This window comes from Bombus huntii, unplaced genomic scaffold (assembly GCF_024542735.1).
Source record: "Bombus huntii isolate Logan2020A unplaced genomic scaffold, iyBomHunt1.1 ctg00000057.1, whole genome shotgun sequence".
NCBI classification, from domain to species: Eukaryota; Metazoa; Arthropoda; class Insecta; order Hymenoptera; family Apidae; genus Bombus; species Bombus huntii.
In genome coordinates this window covers 489323-507851 of record NW_026099318.1, presented here as the reverse complement: position 1 = coordinate 507851, position 18529 = coordinate 489323, and the positions used below count along the sequence as shown (strand labels likewise).

At 41.1% G+C, this 18529-nt stretch overlaps 1 protein-coding gene across 1 annotated transcript; it reads left to right on the top strand.

The window, feature by feature from the left end:
- Positions 1-13246: 13246 nt before the first annotated feature.
- LOC126875774 (uncharacterized) lies at positions 13247-18055 on the top strand. The gene is made up of 2 exons (XM_050638647.1): positions 13247-13727; positions 14127-18055. The coding sequence occupies exons 1-2, from the start codon at positions 13247-13249 to the stop codon at positions 18053-18055; spliced, it is 4410 nt and encodes a 1469-aa protein (XP_050494604.1).
- Positions 18056-18529: the final 474 nt, after the last annotated feature.

Here is an 18529-nt window from a genome sequence, read left to right as displayed (position 1 = left end):
CCTTGGAATTGCTTGTCGTGGTGATAATGTTAACAAATAGAATTCGATAACGCAAATTCATTGGGGAAAAGGTGACAGATGAAATTCGCTAACGCAACGTTGCCCGTTAATGGGCTAAGAATTACGCTCCATGGGATCGCTCACTACATTCTTCGAAACGACCCTCGTAATCCATAGGCTCGTAAACGGCTTCCGTAACCGTAACGAATTTCAATCTTGTTCACGGATCTCTGACCGCTCGTTTCGAGGGTAACGAGGGGGTTGCGTGTTCACGTGCGTGCAACAGAAGGTGTTATCGTGATTGTAAGGCGTGCTGGAGCAGATAAGTCCAATATGTTCGCGGAAATCGTCGAGATTCATTGCCCAAAGCTGGCTGATAGTCGAAATTAACTTCGCCTCGTCCGATTTCCGCGTTCACATCGCTTTCACGATGGTTAGGCGTTTCTTCGTTCGTTTCTAACGCTGAGTTTTCCCGTGTCGCAGTCAACCCATATTTGGATGTGTGTTCACGTTGCACAGAAAATGTGGTCGGGGGTTGAAACGCGGACAGAATGGAAAACGGACTATGGGAAACGCCGAGAAAGAGGCGTCGATGAGTTGAAGACACGTCGATGCCGAAGTACACGTGTATCTCGCGTCTTATAGCGAAGGAAGGATACGTGTGAAATTTTAGAAAATATTGGCTGGAAAATGTTCTAACGGACATTGAAGAAACGAATTTAAATTGTAAAAAGAAAAAGATGGTAGCCTAAAGACGTTCCGCTTTCTGTCCCATTACGGAAAACTGCAAAATCTATGTATCTTGAGAACAGATAAAGTTAAGAAATGAAAAGGAAAAATTCGATTTATTTTCGTTATATTTTATATTTACTGTATATTATCGGAATAGCCATCCCTGATTCAGAAAATCAATTACATATATCCCTTGGCGAGAGGGAGTGAGAATTAATCCGATTAATTGTAATGGTGGATCAGCTGGATCCTCATATTCTGAACGTCCAGAGACTCGCTAACTACGAAGCAACTGGTCTGTTTGTGACGTCTATCAATTGTTTGCTAGAGATTAATCTGCTGGTAAGCAGCGTCAAAATGCGACGATAACTAAACCGTCCGAAGATCGAATTATAGCAAATGAAACGCGTCTCTGCGCTAGTCTGACCGATTAACAGGGCCTATGGGGGTGGCTTCCAAATTTGCAAGCAAGGAATTACCGTGTAACGAGCAACTCGTATCGATTATTCAATGGGTTCATATGGAGGCGAATAGAAACACGAACTCGAAACGTTTTCGACTCGACGCTGAGTATCGCGTTCATCCTTTAAATGCTACTTCAACATGGGCAAACGTTCATTTTGGTAATGTCGAGTTTTCTCATTGAATAATCTTCCGTTCGTCGATTTTACACGCTTAACCGACTAGATAAATTCGATGATTTTAAGCAACGTAATTAATGTAATTGATTAATTTTTCTTAAAGTGTGAACTATGGATGAAAGATTAGAAACCGTAACATTACAGAGTACAAAGTTAGAAATACAGGGGAACTTTATATTTTCCTTCACTGCTGATTAATTTCTTGCTGAACGTGCAACGACTCGGGAAAACTGCCGTTGCCTGTTGCAAACTGATCGTAACGTACATAGATCAAGGAACATCACAAATTTCACTTGACTACTTACGTTCGTACAACGAAGAATCCACATAATACAGTACGGCTAATATATCACTATAGAAATCGGATGGTTATACATACGCAACAATTTGGAAGAGGATATTTGCTTTCGGGTTGGGAATATCAGGGAATAGAATTGTTATTATGCGAATGACTGACGTTGATTCAATGTAATTAGTTAGGAGTAGAATTACAGTAGAAAAGGCATCAATACGATGGAATTGCACAGTTATTGTAAAAAACAAACGATACTACATAATATATTTAGGTATACAGAAACAGTGACACTTCTGTATTGTCAATTATGATATAATTAAATGAGATAATACGAATAATTGTAAATGCTATTAAATTGTTAAATTTTAATAATTTCCAATTCATTTTCGTATCAAAGCAAATACGAACAATTTACAACGTTGCTAGTTATGACAATAAATTTCTATTTCTCGTGTCAGTAATTTCAAATGTCGTTGGTTGCAATCAAAAATCTGTCGGCGGAAAATTTTCACCCAAGCTTCGACAAATAAATGAAACATCGTATTATTCTCGGTCAATATCGAGTCACTTTCGAGATTACACGAATAAAATTTAAAAAACTTTTTTGATGAATTGCTCGTCGAGGCATCGTTCTGATGTCGATATCGCATTAAGCAACTCGAAGATCGAAGTCTTGGTAACGAGATTGTCGCATCAAAGACGAAGCGAGGCCTATTACCCAGGCGATGATGGAAGCTATGCAACTATAAAGAATACTAGCGCCTTTTTCTACGATTTTATACGACTCGATGCCAGTCGAAGCTCTTGGAAAATATTGCAACAAAAAGTCAATATATAAAACAAAAAATAGGAGGTTTTTCCTTAAAGCAATTTAATCACTGTCCACGCAACTTTTATTGTTCTCATCTAGAACCGAGCAAGAAAAATAACTATTTTATTTTTATACCTTCTCTATATTGGGATTGTAAAAATTTGTCTGTTTGAAATGCATTGGAAAATTTCGTCGAATTATAAAGTTACACCGTTGGTTGTCACCATAGAATCGATTTTAGAATGGATTTTAAAATAACGTAAGAACGATTTTAATGAAATTTTGAGAGTACATATGTACGCACATAGAGAAGCGAATGTAGTTCACAGGCATTGCTACTAGGAATATTTGTGACCTACATAGGTTTCAGGGAAAATAAATGTCTGTTGCAAATAACACTAATTACAAATTATATTTTTTCAAGCTTCGTGAAAACTCACATGAGAAATTAACCTGTCGAGATTCAGCATTTTTATATAATACTATCTTGACAAGTACATTTTACAAACAAACGAATATTACTAATTCGATACGAATAATTAATTAGTTTTTCAAGTTTTCTAAGATAAATAATAGAATCAGACATTATTCCAATTTCCACGAAGATCCATTGAAATATAATATCAGAAAATGATCTATTAACAATTTCAATTTTATTCGACGCTACTATAACCCTTCGCAATCGAGGGCTCCGCTAATAATATCAAATAAATTAAATAATTAATAAATTAAAAATTTAATAAATCAATAAATTAAAAATTTGTCCTTAACCTGTCAAATCATAATTATCTCACGTATTCTTGCAACGAACAGGTAAGATACAATCAGAAAAATAAACCGACGTATTGGCCGAAGATATATTACACTACCAAGCAAAATCGTATCGCACTGCGCGATAATAGTGAGTGAGTGAGTAGGTGATGAGTGGTGCGGCTATGACTGTTCATTCTACGCATATATTTAACCAATTATACGAAAACACGTTCTTTCTACTGAAATTACTTGGAGTATCTGGTAATATGAATAAATGAAACTTTCGAATGCAAAGTATTAATATTATTAACGAAAATTAGAAATATAATTTATCAAACGGGATACGTGTATATAGTAAACCAAAGAATACAATGAATTATGCAATAACGACAGAAAAATTAGCAGATATGACCAGATCTAATTATTCAACCACTATACCCCTGCATGTTCGAATCCTTGGGCGAACACCAGCAAACAGTTCGATCGATATTTTTCAACCTTCGAATTAGCTGTTATAACTAAAATATTTTCCATCGTTACAATGCATCCTGTCCCCAATTACATCGTTAATTTCGTTTCCGAGATTCCGCTACAATACTTCGCAACGAGCAATTCAATAATTGAGACAACGACTCGCGTGATGCGCAGCAGTACGCTGGCCGTGAATCAATTGCATCGGATTACCTCGATTAATACGATTTTCTAGGACTACGCTGTAATGTCGAGTTAATTAATACGATAAAGTGCAATCGCGATCCAATGGAAACGCCTTCATTCTTACTTTTTCGCGCGATTTCACATCGGAGTCTAAGGAAAACGAACTGCATCTTGCGGCATCTTGCTGAAAAACTGAAATTCATAGGACACAGGAAATCTGGTAAACAATAAATACGGCATGGTTCCACGATATGGACGCAAAATCAATGCTGGATGGCACGCTAATTCGATTGGCGGCTGGACAGGTCGAAGCATAGAGCTCAAAGTGTTTCCTCAAAGTGTTTCCGTTCCCTCATCCTCCCTTCAATAAATATTGTTTCTCCCTCTCTCTCTCTCTCTCCCCCTCTCTGTCTCTTTCTCTTTCTCCTCCGAAAACTTGATCATCCGATTTGTGTAACGGAGTTTATTTTGTCTTTCTGTTAATAATCTGTTAATACCAATAAGTTGCCTAATCGCGACACTTCTCGAGAAAATTTCTTTTAATCGCAAGGCCGCATAATTTTGACGAAATCCATGTGAAAAGAGTGTCCGGAATTAGGATGAAAAATATGTTTATATTTCATACGTGTATATGTTTCAAAATAGTTGCAATATAGAAATACCTTGTTTGTAAAGAAGGTTGACTCTATTGAGATTAATCGTTTGGTTTCTGAAGAGTTCAATGTGAATAAGGTTTTACGGTAAATTGAAAGATGTAAAAATACGCGCGAAAATGTACAAATATGCAAAGTCTAGCAGCTATTAATAGTTCAGTAAGTAAAATAAATTTCTGTCTAGGTTCTTCTCCTTCGTCGCGCTCTATAAAAACATAAATTTAAATAAATATCAGCAGTGAGTGTAGCGATTTAGTCGATCGGATCTTAGAACGAAAAAACTTGTTTAAAAATGGAATCGATCAATTTAACTTCTCACTGGCTCACTTATCAGTGTTTATGTAACTCTTTCTCCCATTTCCTCTGCGTGAAACATGCAGCTTGGGAGTTTCGATTCGATTAAAAGTTGCGACTCTGAATATCCTTTGATCGTAAATTGAAGCATGAAAATATCATATATGTCGTATTTCGCTCTGAAACTGGATGAAAGAGGGAAATTGACTTGGTTCTTTCGCTGTTCCATTGTTTTCTTTTTTTCTATCTTTCGGCTATAGAATTACTCTGCCTATGGTGAAATTTGTAAAATTTAGTTGAATGTTACTAAGAGATACGCGATTTATCGATGGAAAGAAAGAAGAGAAATATTCACTCGTCGAAAGCTTAGTAGAACAACGTTTACTTCGCAGATGTAGAACATTTATTTCGGTTACCTATCGGTTGTATCGTTATCGACTTGCCAATCATGAAACGCAGACGCCACCGGCCAGTTTATTCAATAATAAATTATCTGACGCGTCGATTGATCACGAACACATGCTGTCCACGAAATTGAATTGTGTTCCAATCTCTGCATTATAATGTTTATATATATGTTTATGTTTATATATATGTTTTGTAAGGATTCGTTTAGTCGTAAATATGGTTTAGTCGTAAAACAGAATTTTTACACTCAATTCGATTCGCGTAATGGAAATCATAAAATTAACAAAGGACAATTGCAGTTAGATTTAAGATTAGGTAAGTGGGGAATAATGGCTCGTATAATTGATTCTTCTCTCCTTCTTTGAGGATATCTTCGCCGCTCTATAGCTTCTTTATTGTTGCAAGTGTGTAACCTTATTTTGTATAAATTAGATCAGTAACGAGGATTTAAGACGAGGATTAATTTAACAATAGCATATGAATTCTTTTCATTGAGATTTTCACACGAGAAACTGATCAGCCTTGTGAAAAATATAAAATTAATATAAAATTCCTCGATTTAATTATTTAAGTATATAATTAATATTCAGCATGCTAAAAAACGAACGATCTATTTTTCCAAATTTGCAATTATCTATCGCAAGGAATTGTAAAAAGTCACAGGCTCCAAGGTAAATTTTCAAAAGCGTTTGTAATTGTTTTCTGTTATTTTTCTCTGTGCTTGAATTTATGAAGGTGATCAGCGTGGCTCCTGAGCAAATTAAGCTAACAGAATGAAATACTTTCAGTATACAATTTCAATATTTTAATATATGATTACAGAATTTCAATATTGAAATTTAAATTATTATTTAGTGTTACGCCGTAAATAATATCAATGATACTTATTACGTAAAGTACGAAATACAAATCAACGTATATTATTGAAACTCTAAAATTGAGTAACTATTGCTGTACCAAGAATACTAATTAAGAGTTAATCGCATGGATCTGCCTGAGTGACTAAGGAATTTAACAATAGAAGATTTTTAATCGAACTTCTCTTTCAAGCTGAGTTGACCGTGATTCAATTCACGAATATCGGAGAGGAAAAGTCGTAACAGTCTTACAGTTTCGATTCACTTTCATCTCTTTTCGAGGGGGTACTCGCGATTCGCGGCTGCTTCGAGAACTTCCTGCTGGTTCATCCATTGAACCTCATTCTTCGGCGTTCTTTCAATCCCTCGTCTTCCATAGACAAGTCGTAAATCTTTTGAAAACTATTAGCTTGTCCAAAAAGTTTCTTTCGTTTTATGAGGAAATAATAGACGCACAACGCTTTTTGTTTTATATTATTTTGTCGAATTACGTACGATCCAATTTGTTCTGTTGAGATAAATTTCACAGGCTTGGTTTTACGTTTGTACGAAGGTGCATCGTTGTAAAAGACACGCTTGCGAAAGAAAGACACTTTCCGGACAACCTAATACTTTCTCTGTTCGTAAAAATTCTGTTCTACGTTTATTTCGTTCTTTCATATTAAAGGAAAGCGATACTGATCGATAAGTTACTTGATACCGTTTAGTATGTGTAACTGGTTAAAGTATAGTACAACTGGTTCTTACGAGTTTCGTAGCATTCAAATATTTAGTGTGTCTCATTAATCGTACTATAAAGGATAAGGTAAAATTTTCTACGTGAAGAAATAAATCGAAAATGTATAATTTTACAATGTACATTTTAAAATGTACAATTTTATCCTACGACGTTCTTCTTTTTGGAGAAGATAGATTTGAAATACTTTACGTCAGAAATTTATAAAGGTTATACGTTTGACAAAACCTGTTGCTTCGCTGAAAATAATACTTGGTAGGATATTCTGTCAGCCAATTTTTTTAAGAATTTTTACGATTTTGTTGTCTCAGAGTCATAACTTTACAATGCTACAACTATACACAATTGCTTCATTACGATATATGGGATACTTGTATAATCAATTATAATCATGAAGATAAAGAGTAGTAAATGGTATAATTGAAAAACACGATTTTGTTAATGTAATTTTATCGAATAATGTTAAAAAATGACTAGAAGTGATATTAATAAGTACCTTTTAAAAATATCTGAAACGAAGATTAATGGAAATGCAGTATATATATCGAAATAAAAAATATTGAAAAGTCCTCTGAGCTGTCTTGTTATTTTATAAATTTTTATTATAGATACTATACGAATTTCCAACTATGCGAATAATTTTCCCATTTAATTTAGGAAAAGTTTCATAAACTAAATATATTTCATTACGGTATATTTAACTCTATTTAATTGCATTTACCTATATTTAGCTATGTTTAATATAGAACACCTGCGTCCCATATATGATATAGTTTATATGTAAATATAATACAGCTTCATTGACGGTATCCAAAAATTTTTTTTTAGGCACGGATTGGCTTGGTCTTTGATCAGAACGTCGGCTATTATACTCGATAAATTTTCATTATCCCTCGTGTCATCAATTTCGCGGCACGGAAATTCATCGTTGCTCGAACCACGCGAAAAATATCCAGGCCAAAGGAACGAACGAGAGAGAGGGGGGGGGGCAGGAGGAAATGGAAGAAGAAAAATGCGAGAGAAATAAAAGGGAGGAGACCGAAAAGAGAGCTGTTCGTATTAGGTCGGTGAGGTACGTATAGACGACTTTGAAGTGGGTACAAGAATAAAAAATATGCCGCTAACACGCGTCGACCTATTTCGGCTTCTTTCTTCTTACTTTCTTGTAACCATGAATATTAAAACGCGTATAGTTCGTGAAATGTTAAGGGCCAGTTATCGAGTAGAAATTTTTAAGGAATTAATCGATACATCGATTCTGTTTTGTCTTTCGCTTTTCTTACGAATTTCAATAACTTTGAAGGAAAGCAATCTTTCGTTTATATTTAAATTTAATTAGAAGCATCGTAATTTAGACAAAAATTATGTTCCATTATGTAATATGGAAAAACGTGTAAAATATTCGAGGAATAGTACTCGATATAATATTATCCAGTGCTATTATCGAGTATTATTTAAATTATATCTATAAAAATATTAATTTGCATATTCAACCTACAGCATAAGCGATATACAAAAGTATTAGAATACAAAAACATTAAGGGATTAATAAACATGAAAGTTTATATTATGAAATAATTCATCTCTTCTAGGTGATGCTTTTAATATGTTATTAATCATGTCAAGTACTGTTTTATTATTATGTTATGAGATGTAAATGGTGGGTGGGAATGACAGGGGATGAATGGGATTATATCATTGAGCAGAACATTTTGATAAGTTACGACAAGTGGTATTTATAACTTCCAGCACTAAGTAATAGTACAGTAATGCATGGGAAAGATAAAATGATGAACATTGTATTTTTCTCATTGTACCTTAGAAGTTTGAACAGTGTTTATGATTTTTTTAAGTGACCAATATACGTAATCGACATATACAATTCAAAATTCTTTCTAAAATCTAAATGTAAGCACAAACACTTGCGTCTATCAAAAATGTCAAACTTCTGATGAAGATTCTTTCCACAAGTGAAACACAAGCGAGGAATTGAAACTTTCATTTCACTTTCCAATCCTAAACTTCACTTTTCATTCACTGCCAGAGCAACAAGTTCAGAGGATTCATTCATGCCTCGAAACAGTAGAAAGTAGGGGAAAAAGAGCGGGCACAAAGTGGGACAAAGGACACGTATAAATTAGAATATATTCATTTTGCTACGATTACTGCACAGAAAATAATCGATTCGAACTGACCAGCAGTCTCCTCGTATTTAAATTGCTACAATCAATCAGATCAAATAAAAAAGAATCGGACAAAGCTAAGGAAAGGACCGAAGACGCACAAAAATCAGAATAAATTTTATAATTATTCGATAGACAATGATCGAGCGAAACTCAACGTCGATGGTCTTGCGTATAAATTCAATAAAGGATGGACGATGCAAATTTATCAACAGTATCCTCGCATTAGAGTTCCTCACCTTTTTGACCAAGTAAGAAACCACGCGAAATGAAGAAAAGAAATTACACACAGAAATAAATTAGAATGATTTCTTGTAACTACATTTAGCGTCACGATGATTTCATAGAAGATATAGTGGATTTAAACTCACCGATGTCACCGAACTCAATGTCTTCACGTTGGAATTCCACCCTTTCGAGCAGGTTGGATGAACACTCGTATGGAGCGCAACTGGTACTGAGCTGTGGCGAAACTAAGGTCCTGGTGCTCCTTCTCCACCACTTGTTCGCTTGCCAGCAGTTTCCAGCTATGTCGAGCACGATGCGCAACCTCGAATATTTATGCAACCCTCCCCACCAGAAGGACGAGCTGTTCGAAACGAAAATTGTTTCAGGACTCGGAAGGTTTTCCCCTTCTCTTCCGACATTCACCTATCCGCGCTTCGGCTCGTTTCCTCCCCAGCCACCGACAAATCTTTTCTCATGCAAATAAACGAACGATTGGTATTTTGAACGCGGAACTCCCGTGGTTGGCTTAGTAGAGTTAAATATGGGAGGGACTTCATGTTTGTTGACGTCAGGTACGTTCCTTGATGCGTGATGGTAATTTTAGACTGACGCAAATTGTTCTTCTTGGGCTGCTTGTTTTCGCAAATAAACTTTTATGATTGACGAAAGCGCAAAATGAGATTTCGGAGAAGGGGGAGGTATGTAGAATTTTGAACATAATTGAAAAATGTAGGTATTTCATAATTATATGGACAGGATGTATATGGAATGGATGTGGATGGTAACTGATGGTACAAGCGGAAAGGGGGTGAAAGAAGTCGAAAATATAGAATAAAAATTTTTTTCTTAATTTTTCCATCGAGACAACGATCTACAGTGAGATCCGTTATAACGAGATAAGATTCAAAGTTGATTTTCTCGAAAACAAAGCCTCGAACGAAAGATTTCTATTCTATATTTTCTTTTTTCGCGTAGAATCACCCCCTTTCCGCTTGTACCACCAGTTACCAACCACCCTGTATATTCGTACGTGAAGCTAGTCTAAAGTCTATTATTATAAATACTAAATGTACAGAAAATCGGTTAGGTGTTCGAACTGTAAGACATATCCAAGTAAAATCATATATCTAAAAAGACGAGATTCTATGTATTTTGTTTCGAGGAAATAGGAATAATTTCTGAATTTCGCCACTGGTAATTAGTGGTACACAAAGTTGGTAAAAACAAATCAAACAGATGTTATATTCAAATACGATTGCTCACGTGCAGCGGATGCCTGGCAGCCGCAGTAGAGCGTGCCTGTCTATGGTCAGACGCGTGCAAACAGGCGGAAACACAAATTAACAGTAACAGCTTAATCTTAAATCTTCCTACACCTTAACACATCATTACAATTCCACGTATTTGCCCTTTCGAGTTCTCATTTATTCTATTAAAAAGTTTCTTTAAAATTCTGATCACTGAATTAATTGATTATACATAATCTATAAAATTTAATTTTTTTTTTTTTGTAACCATCAAAAAACACGATGTCTATGTTAAAATACCGTTAGGCAAAAAACAGTTTCTGCGACCATTATCATCGTTATCATGCGAACACAGTCTCATGGTAATATACCTCTCGCATTTGCATAAAAAGGCATTTTTAATATTTATCTAATATTATAAATATTTATGATGAATTTCTTTTTTTTGCAGTAATCTGCTTCAGAAAACCTTACGTTACTTATTTATCAAAAATTCCTGATTTAAAGACGTGGTACTCCGTTATGAATATTCTTCGTTCACTCGACGAAATCCTTACACTTCCAAAATTATAAATCAGAGAATAAAAATATTTCATCTGTCGGAGATAAAAGAACACCGGAGCCTTTTGAACTTTGGATAACCCCTCAACATTGTAACCTAGAGTCTACTATAGCAGTAATTAAACAATTGTAGTTATTTAATCCGATTGTAATTGTTCGAGATTGGTGATAGTGAGCTCTGGCTCGAGGCGACAGTCTGTCGCCCAACGTAGCCGCGGCCAAGGGATGAACGCTTTGTTTAACAAAGGTATGGAGTAATCCTATAGCTCAAAAGCTTAAAATCCTATAGCTTAAAAGAAATATTCGTGGCGACACGTGACAGTAAATATTCCAACGGTTTTTGTCCCGTGGCTCGCCACGCGCAGACCCTATTCCTGGAGTAAGATAATTGCCAGATGTCGATGCGTCTCCATAGTACATGTTCAGCTAGCTCGAGGGCTCGTTATAAATCTTAAGATTTAGTCAACTAAAGTCCATCAAACAGACAAACAGTTTTTGTCCCCACTACGGGAAAATAGGGGAGACCAATTTTTCAACGAGCGGCGTCTCCCACTAGCAACTTCCCCTCGAAAACAGCCAGCATCTTTTTCTAACCACCGGTATAGAGATTGACCAATTAGCGGCAACGACAATTTCCCTTACTTTCTGAACGGAGGCTTTTCTCGACGAATCCGATCTCGTGTCCTTAGACACGCCCCAATATAGTTTTCCTCCGTGGTATCATCGGGACGGGAAAGTCATTCTCGCTCGCGATCTCATCGACTAAAGAGTAACATCTTCGCGATCAGTGGTTATTTCACGTTTTAACCAGACTTAGACTTTGTGAGTACGTCCTTTTGTCATCCCGTTGGCCGCGGCTACGTTGGGCGACAGACTGTCGCCTCGAGCCAGAGATCACTATCACCTATCTCGAACAATTACAATCGGATTGAATAACTACAATTGTTTAATTACTGTTTTAGTAGACTCTAGGTTACAATGTTGCGGGGTTATCCAAAGTTCCAAAGGCTCCGGTGTTCTTTTATCTCCGACAGGTGTTCTTTCATCTCCGACACATCGATTTCCAATCTGTCTTGAATAGATCGATAAAATCGCGAAGGTGAATATTTTTATGGCCCACGAATATAATTCCAATCGAATTGCCATGAATATTTGATCCGTCAATCGCGTGAAGGTACTTGTAACTCACGCTGGGATGATCCGCTTGAGCGAATTCATCATCACGCGAGATTCCCTCGCAACGCGTTTTCATGTAACGCTATATCCATCGCGTAAACGTGGCCACGTGAACAGGGGAAGGCGGCGAGTGTACGTTAAACATTATGCCGTAGTTGGGTTGGTTAATTGGTCAGAGCAAGCCAGTTAGTTTCATTACGTTATCTCCATCTTCGTGGGTGTTACGACCGTTCGCGGAGAGACGCGACCGCGAGGAAAACGCGTCAGCGAGAGGCGTAAATTCTCGCTACGATTCGGTGAATCGACGCCGCGAAGTAGTCGTTCCCCTGTTTCGGTTAGGATAACAGAGGTGGTTGATATGAATATGACACAGTAGTAAGTTATATTTCACCACTCTCAATTATCTAACAAATAATGGCCACCGGTAACGAACTTACCGCCTTGCGTCGACGCCGGGATTATTGCATCGGCCACTTTACACGCTTATCGAAAAAACTGGATGAAATCGAACAATCCGGCTGTCCGCGAGAGAACGAGCTAATTCAAATCAAAAATCGTCTGGAAACATACGAGACGGAGCTCCGTGCCATTCAAAATGAAATCGTAAGCATAGACGAGGAGGAGTCCGCTCGCGGCTTTGAAATAGCCGACGAGTACGAGAGACTAGAACTCCGATTAACTACTCAACTGAGCAACCTACGACTAACTACGACGTCACAATCGACAAACGACGAATCAGCTGCCGGTCGCGAGTCTGCTTCGCTTAAACTACCGGAGATTCGAATACCCACATTTGATGGTACGCTCTAGAATTGGCAGTCATTTTACGATTCCTTCTCGTCAACGATAGATCAAAACGAACAACTAACACCAGTCCAAAAATTCTATCACCTCCGATCAGCCTTGACTGGGAGGGCCGCGCGAAGTATAGAATCGCTAGCCATCACCGAGTCAAACTATGCAATCGCCGTTGACATACTTAAGGAAAAATTCGACTGCCACCGTCAAATCTGCATGCGCCACCTAGACTTGCTTTTCGACTATCCGAAAATAGTTAAGGAGACACCCGAAGCCATAGATGACTTCCTCGAGACGGTCAAAATAAATCTCCAAGCGTTAAAGAACCTCGGTGACCCTATCATATCAAACACCGTTCTGATCAAATTACTTACATGGAAGCTACCCCCAGCCATCATTCGCAAATGGCAATGCACCTTACCAGACAAGAAATTACCGTCATACAAGCACTTGATAGACTTCTTGCAAACACGGACGAACGGCGATAGAACAAGTTCAGCATTTACCGCTACGAAAAGGGCCTCCGAACCACCCAACCGTCAGCGACCGAGCGCGTCGCGAAGTCATGCATTCACCGCGACGCTCAAGACGCCGGTATGTCCGGACTGTCGAGGACAACACGAACTACGGTATTGTGACGTCTTCAAGGCGAAATCGCCCAGGGAGCGTCTCGACACAGCCAAACGGGCGTCGCTCTGTACGAATTGTTTAGGCAAGGGACACGCTCTCAATCAATGCTCCGCCGGGTCATGTCGCATCTGTAGACAGCGACACCATACTTATTTACATCGAGATCATGGTCACAGTAGATTACGTGCAAGCCGCACATCGAGCGGTCGATCGTCGAGCGACCGATCATCGAACGGTCGATCTCCGCCTAGTTCACCGATCCCGCGGTCGTCACACCGATCGAGACGCGCATCCGCGTCTCCACGAACGTCTCCCCGAACGTCTCCCCGAACGTCTCCCCGAACGTCGCCGCGAACATCCCCGAAACGCGAATCTCGGTCAACGCGAACGACGGCATCGGGGTCAAATATCTCCCCCAGTGCTAAACAGCTAGGGGAACACTGATATCCTCAAACGGCTTTGCTAGGGACCGAACCACCGAAAACCGACTCATTGACCTCGCCCCCGTCCGGCCCACTCCACCGCGATTTGTTAGTCACCGCACAGGTCAACATACTGGACAATAGAACTCAACCGTTCCGCTGTAGAGCTCTGCTAGACACCGGCGCGAGCATGAACTTCATCACCGAGAGACTCGCCAATTCGTTGAGACTCAACCAACGGAAATGTTCGGTCCCGATCGGAACACTTAACACGTTGTCAACGACCTCGAAACGCTACATCACGGCCACGATCACCTCCGTTGACGGCACATACGAACGCACCTGGACTTTTCTAATCATACCGACCATATCGACTTCGATCCCAGATCAACCCGTAGATCGGTCAACGATACAGATACCCAGAAATCTACGACTAGCCGATCCAAGATTCCACAGACCTGCTCCGATCGACGTGCTATTGAGCGCCGGGCCAACACTAGCGTCACTGTGTGTCGGCCAACTTGATATCAGTCAAGCAAACGGGACCGACTTGCGTCTGCAAAAAACGCGGTTCGGATGGGTCATCGGGGGGAGCCCAGCCTCGCAACCACCCGCACACGCATTTCACGCGTCCACGACGGCCTTGCAGGCGGATCTCGCCCGTTTTTGGGAAATCGACGAGGGACCGCCCACCGCGCACATTTCGGAAGCGGAGCGACAGTGCGAGGAACATTTCCGGAATCACGTTCAACGCACCCACGAAGGGCGATACATGGTCGCTCTCTCCTTCAACGAGACAACTCCCTCGCTTGGATCCTCCAGAGCCATGGCGATGAAGCGACTAATATCTCTCTGCCGTCGGTTCCAACGAGATAAGCGTTTCGAAGCCGACTATCACGCCGTAATACAGGAATACTTGGCATTAGGGCACATGACGAAAGTTACCACGGACCACTGCACTGACGACGGATATTTTTTACCACATCATGGCGTGATCAAGGAGTCCAGCCAAACTACGAAACTCCGAGTCGTGTTTGACGGATCGGCCCCAACCACCACCGGAGTTTCATTAAACGACGTACTTCATACGGGACCGAAACTACAAGATGATTTATACTTCATCCTTTTAAGATTTCGAGCTCATCAATACGTCATTACAGGCGATGTCGAAAAAATGTATCGCCAATTTCTTGTGCGCCCGGAGGATCGGAAATTTCAACAAATTTTGTGGCGCAATGCTGATGGAGAAGTCGACACTTATCAACTCAACACAGTGACATTCGGGCTCTCAGCGGCCCCTTATCTGGCCATCCGCTGCCTCAAGCAACTGGCGGACGACGAGGGGCATCGATATCCACGAGCGGCGACAGTCTTACAGCGAGACTTCTATGTCGACGATGTTCTCACAGGAGTCGATACAAGGGTCGAGGCACAATCATTGAGAACGGAGCTCACAGAACTGCTCAAGCTAGCCGGCTTAAACATCCGGAAATGGGCGTCGAACGACCGGGAACTGCTACGAGGACTTCCCGAGACGGACATAAACGATAAGCTGCTACTAGGCGAATCGCAAACCTTCAAGACATTGGGTGTTGTTTGGAATTCCTTCGACGATTCGATCCTATACTCCGTCAAAACCAATGATGCCGACTCTCGAATTACGAAGAGAACCATCAGCTCCGAAATCGCCAAGATCTACGACCCGCTCGGATTGCTGGCACCAGTAATTGTTCGAGCTAAGATGTTGCTCCAGCGACTCTGGACACTAAAAATTAATTGGGACGAATCCTTACCGGCTGACGTGCACACGGAATGGAGCAAATATTACGCACAGCTGCCATTATTGAATAACGTGGAGTTTCCACGTAAAACGATAATCAACCCCGCAGCGGAAATTCAGTTACACGGGTTCTGTGACGCCAGCGAAAGGGCATATGGAGCATGCGTTTACCTTCGCACCATCACCCTGGATGGTCAGGTCTGTACACGTCTCCTCACTGCGAAGTCGAAGGTAGCTCCGCTCAAATCACTAACCATTCCAAGGCTGGAACTGAGTGGAGCACTCCTTCTCGCGTCACTAGCCACCACGGTCCTCCAAGCCTTGCCAAGCAACATTGCTCGGACCGTTTACTGGACTGACTCCACAATCGTTCTACATTGGATCAACACATCACCCCACACGCTGAAAACCTTCGTCGCTAACCGTGTGACAGAAATTCAACGGAAGACTCACGCCTCAGATTGGCGTCACATCCCCACTACCGATAACCCGGCAGATCTCATATCTCGAGGCCAACTACCCGAAGACTTCCTGAAAACAACCATTTGGCAACATGGACCAGAATGGCTTCAACAACCGGAAGAATACTGGCCAACGTGGAACCCAGTACCGTTAAACGAAACACCGGAGCAGAAAAGGGCAACCTGTCTGTCCGCGACGCCGGCGGACCACAGCATACTGGGGAGATTCTCCTCTTGGCCCAAGCTTATAAGAATTGCCGCTCGGTGCCTTCGATGGAGACAAACCCGGGATCGAGGCAAACCTCTGACCATGCACGAGTTGACCAATGCACACAACAGATTAATCAAACTATTGCAAGCCTGTTATTTTTCAGACGAAATCCGTGCTCTCCGGTCAGATAGAAATTCGGCAATGAAGGGGAAGCTCCAAAGACTCAATCCATTTCTGGACAAGGACGGGATGCTGCGCGTCGGAGGCCGACTCAGTCATTCACCAATGCCTTTCAACCAGAAGCATCCAATAATTCTACCCAAATCCTCAGTTACCGCGCTCATAATCGAGCATGAACACCTCCTAAATCTCCACACCGGAACTCAAGCTACCTTGTACGCCCTAAGGAGATCCTATTGGCCTATCGACGGCCGCAGTCAAGTTTGGAGCACGCTGAAGAAGTGCGTCCGTTGCTGCCGAGCCAATCCCCCTCCAGTGGATTATATAATGGGCGACCTTCCAGCTGCCCGGATAACAGAGTCTCGGCCATTTACCAACGTCGGAATCGACTACTGCGGACCGTTTTACATCAAGGAACGAAAGGATCGCAACCGACTCAAAATCAAGGTATACGTAGCGATCTTTGTGTGTCTTGCAGTTAAAGCAGTCCACATCGAGTTGGTCAGCGATCTCACTAGCGAGGCCTTCATTGCTGCTCTGCGGAGATTCATCGCTCGCCGCGGATTCTGTGGGACAATCTACTCCGACAACGGTACCAACTTCGTTGGTGCCAACAACGAATTACGAGAGCTCCGAAATCTCCTGCAATCCGACGATCACAAGGCACAGGTCCAGTCCTTTTTAGCCGACCGACGGATCGAATGGCACTTCATCCCTCCCAACTTACCTCACTTCGGCGGGTTGTGGGAGGCTGCAGTGAAGTCTTTCAAACGACATCTCAGACGGGTCGCCGGTAACGAGCTCTTGACCTTCGAAAACCTTAACACCCTCATCATTGAGATCGAGTCCATCCTCAACTCCCGCCCGCTGACGCCGATATCTTCAGACCCAAACGATCTCCTAGTTCTTACTCCCGGTCATTTCCTCATCGGAGATTCACTAACCAGTTTCCGAGAACGAGATTTCAGGGACACGCCATCCAATCGTCTCTCCTGCTGGCAGCATATTCAGAAACTCAAACAACACTTCTGGCGCCGGTGGCATCGAGAGTATCTCAACGAGCTACATATCCGGAACAAATGGAACAAGGGCAGTCACGACATACGAGAAGGCACCATCGTCCTTCTCAGAGAAGACAATGTTCCCCCGATGCAATGGCCATTGGGCAGAATCATCAAGGCCCAACCCGGCGCAGACGGCATCATACGCACGGCTATCGTTCGAACAGCGACGAGTACCCTCGAACGGAGCATCAAGCGGATGGTACCACTACCGAGCAGAACGACTCCAGACGACTCCGAACCAATCAACAGTCCGAAGTCTGATAAGAGGTCCACCTGACGACAGCACACCATATCACTTGATCGGTGCCCTCTCAACGGGGGGAGGATGTTACGTCGCGTAACACTCTACCTAGCCGAGGCCACACACCGCGGGCAATATGGCAACCAGATGTCTTCGGATACTCGCAGCGTATCTTCCATGATTTCAAGGACCTTCCATAAATCACATAGATTTCCTAGAAAAGGTCCTTCAAACGAAACAAACATCTGGTTCGGAGGAATTTCTAGAGACTATTGTCTACCACGGCTTAACAAGGGAAAGTCAGTTTTTGTCACGTCCGCTGCAACTTTCCTCCCACTAACCACTTTCTCTCGAGGGCGGTTAAGACCCTTCGTTTAACCAATTAAAAACGAAGCCTATTCCCTCACTCTCCTAAATAACATCGGCACCAACAAATCCGATGGTCCCGTGCGCTAGACTCACTCATCCTTAGCTCTCCTCCGAGACAGCATCGTCTCCCAAGAGTACTGT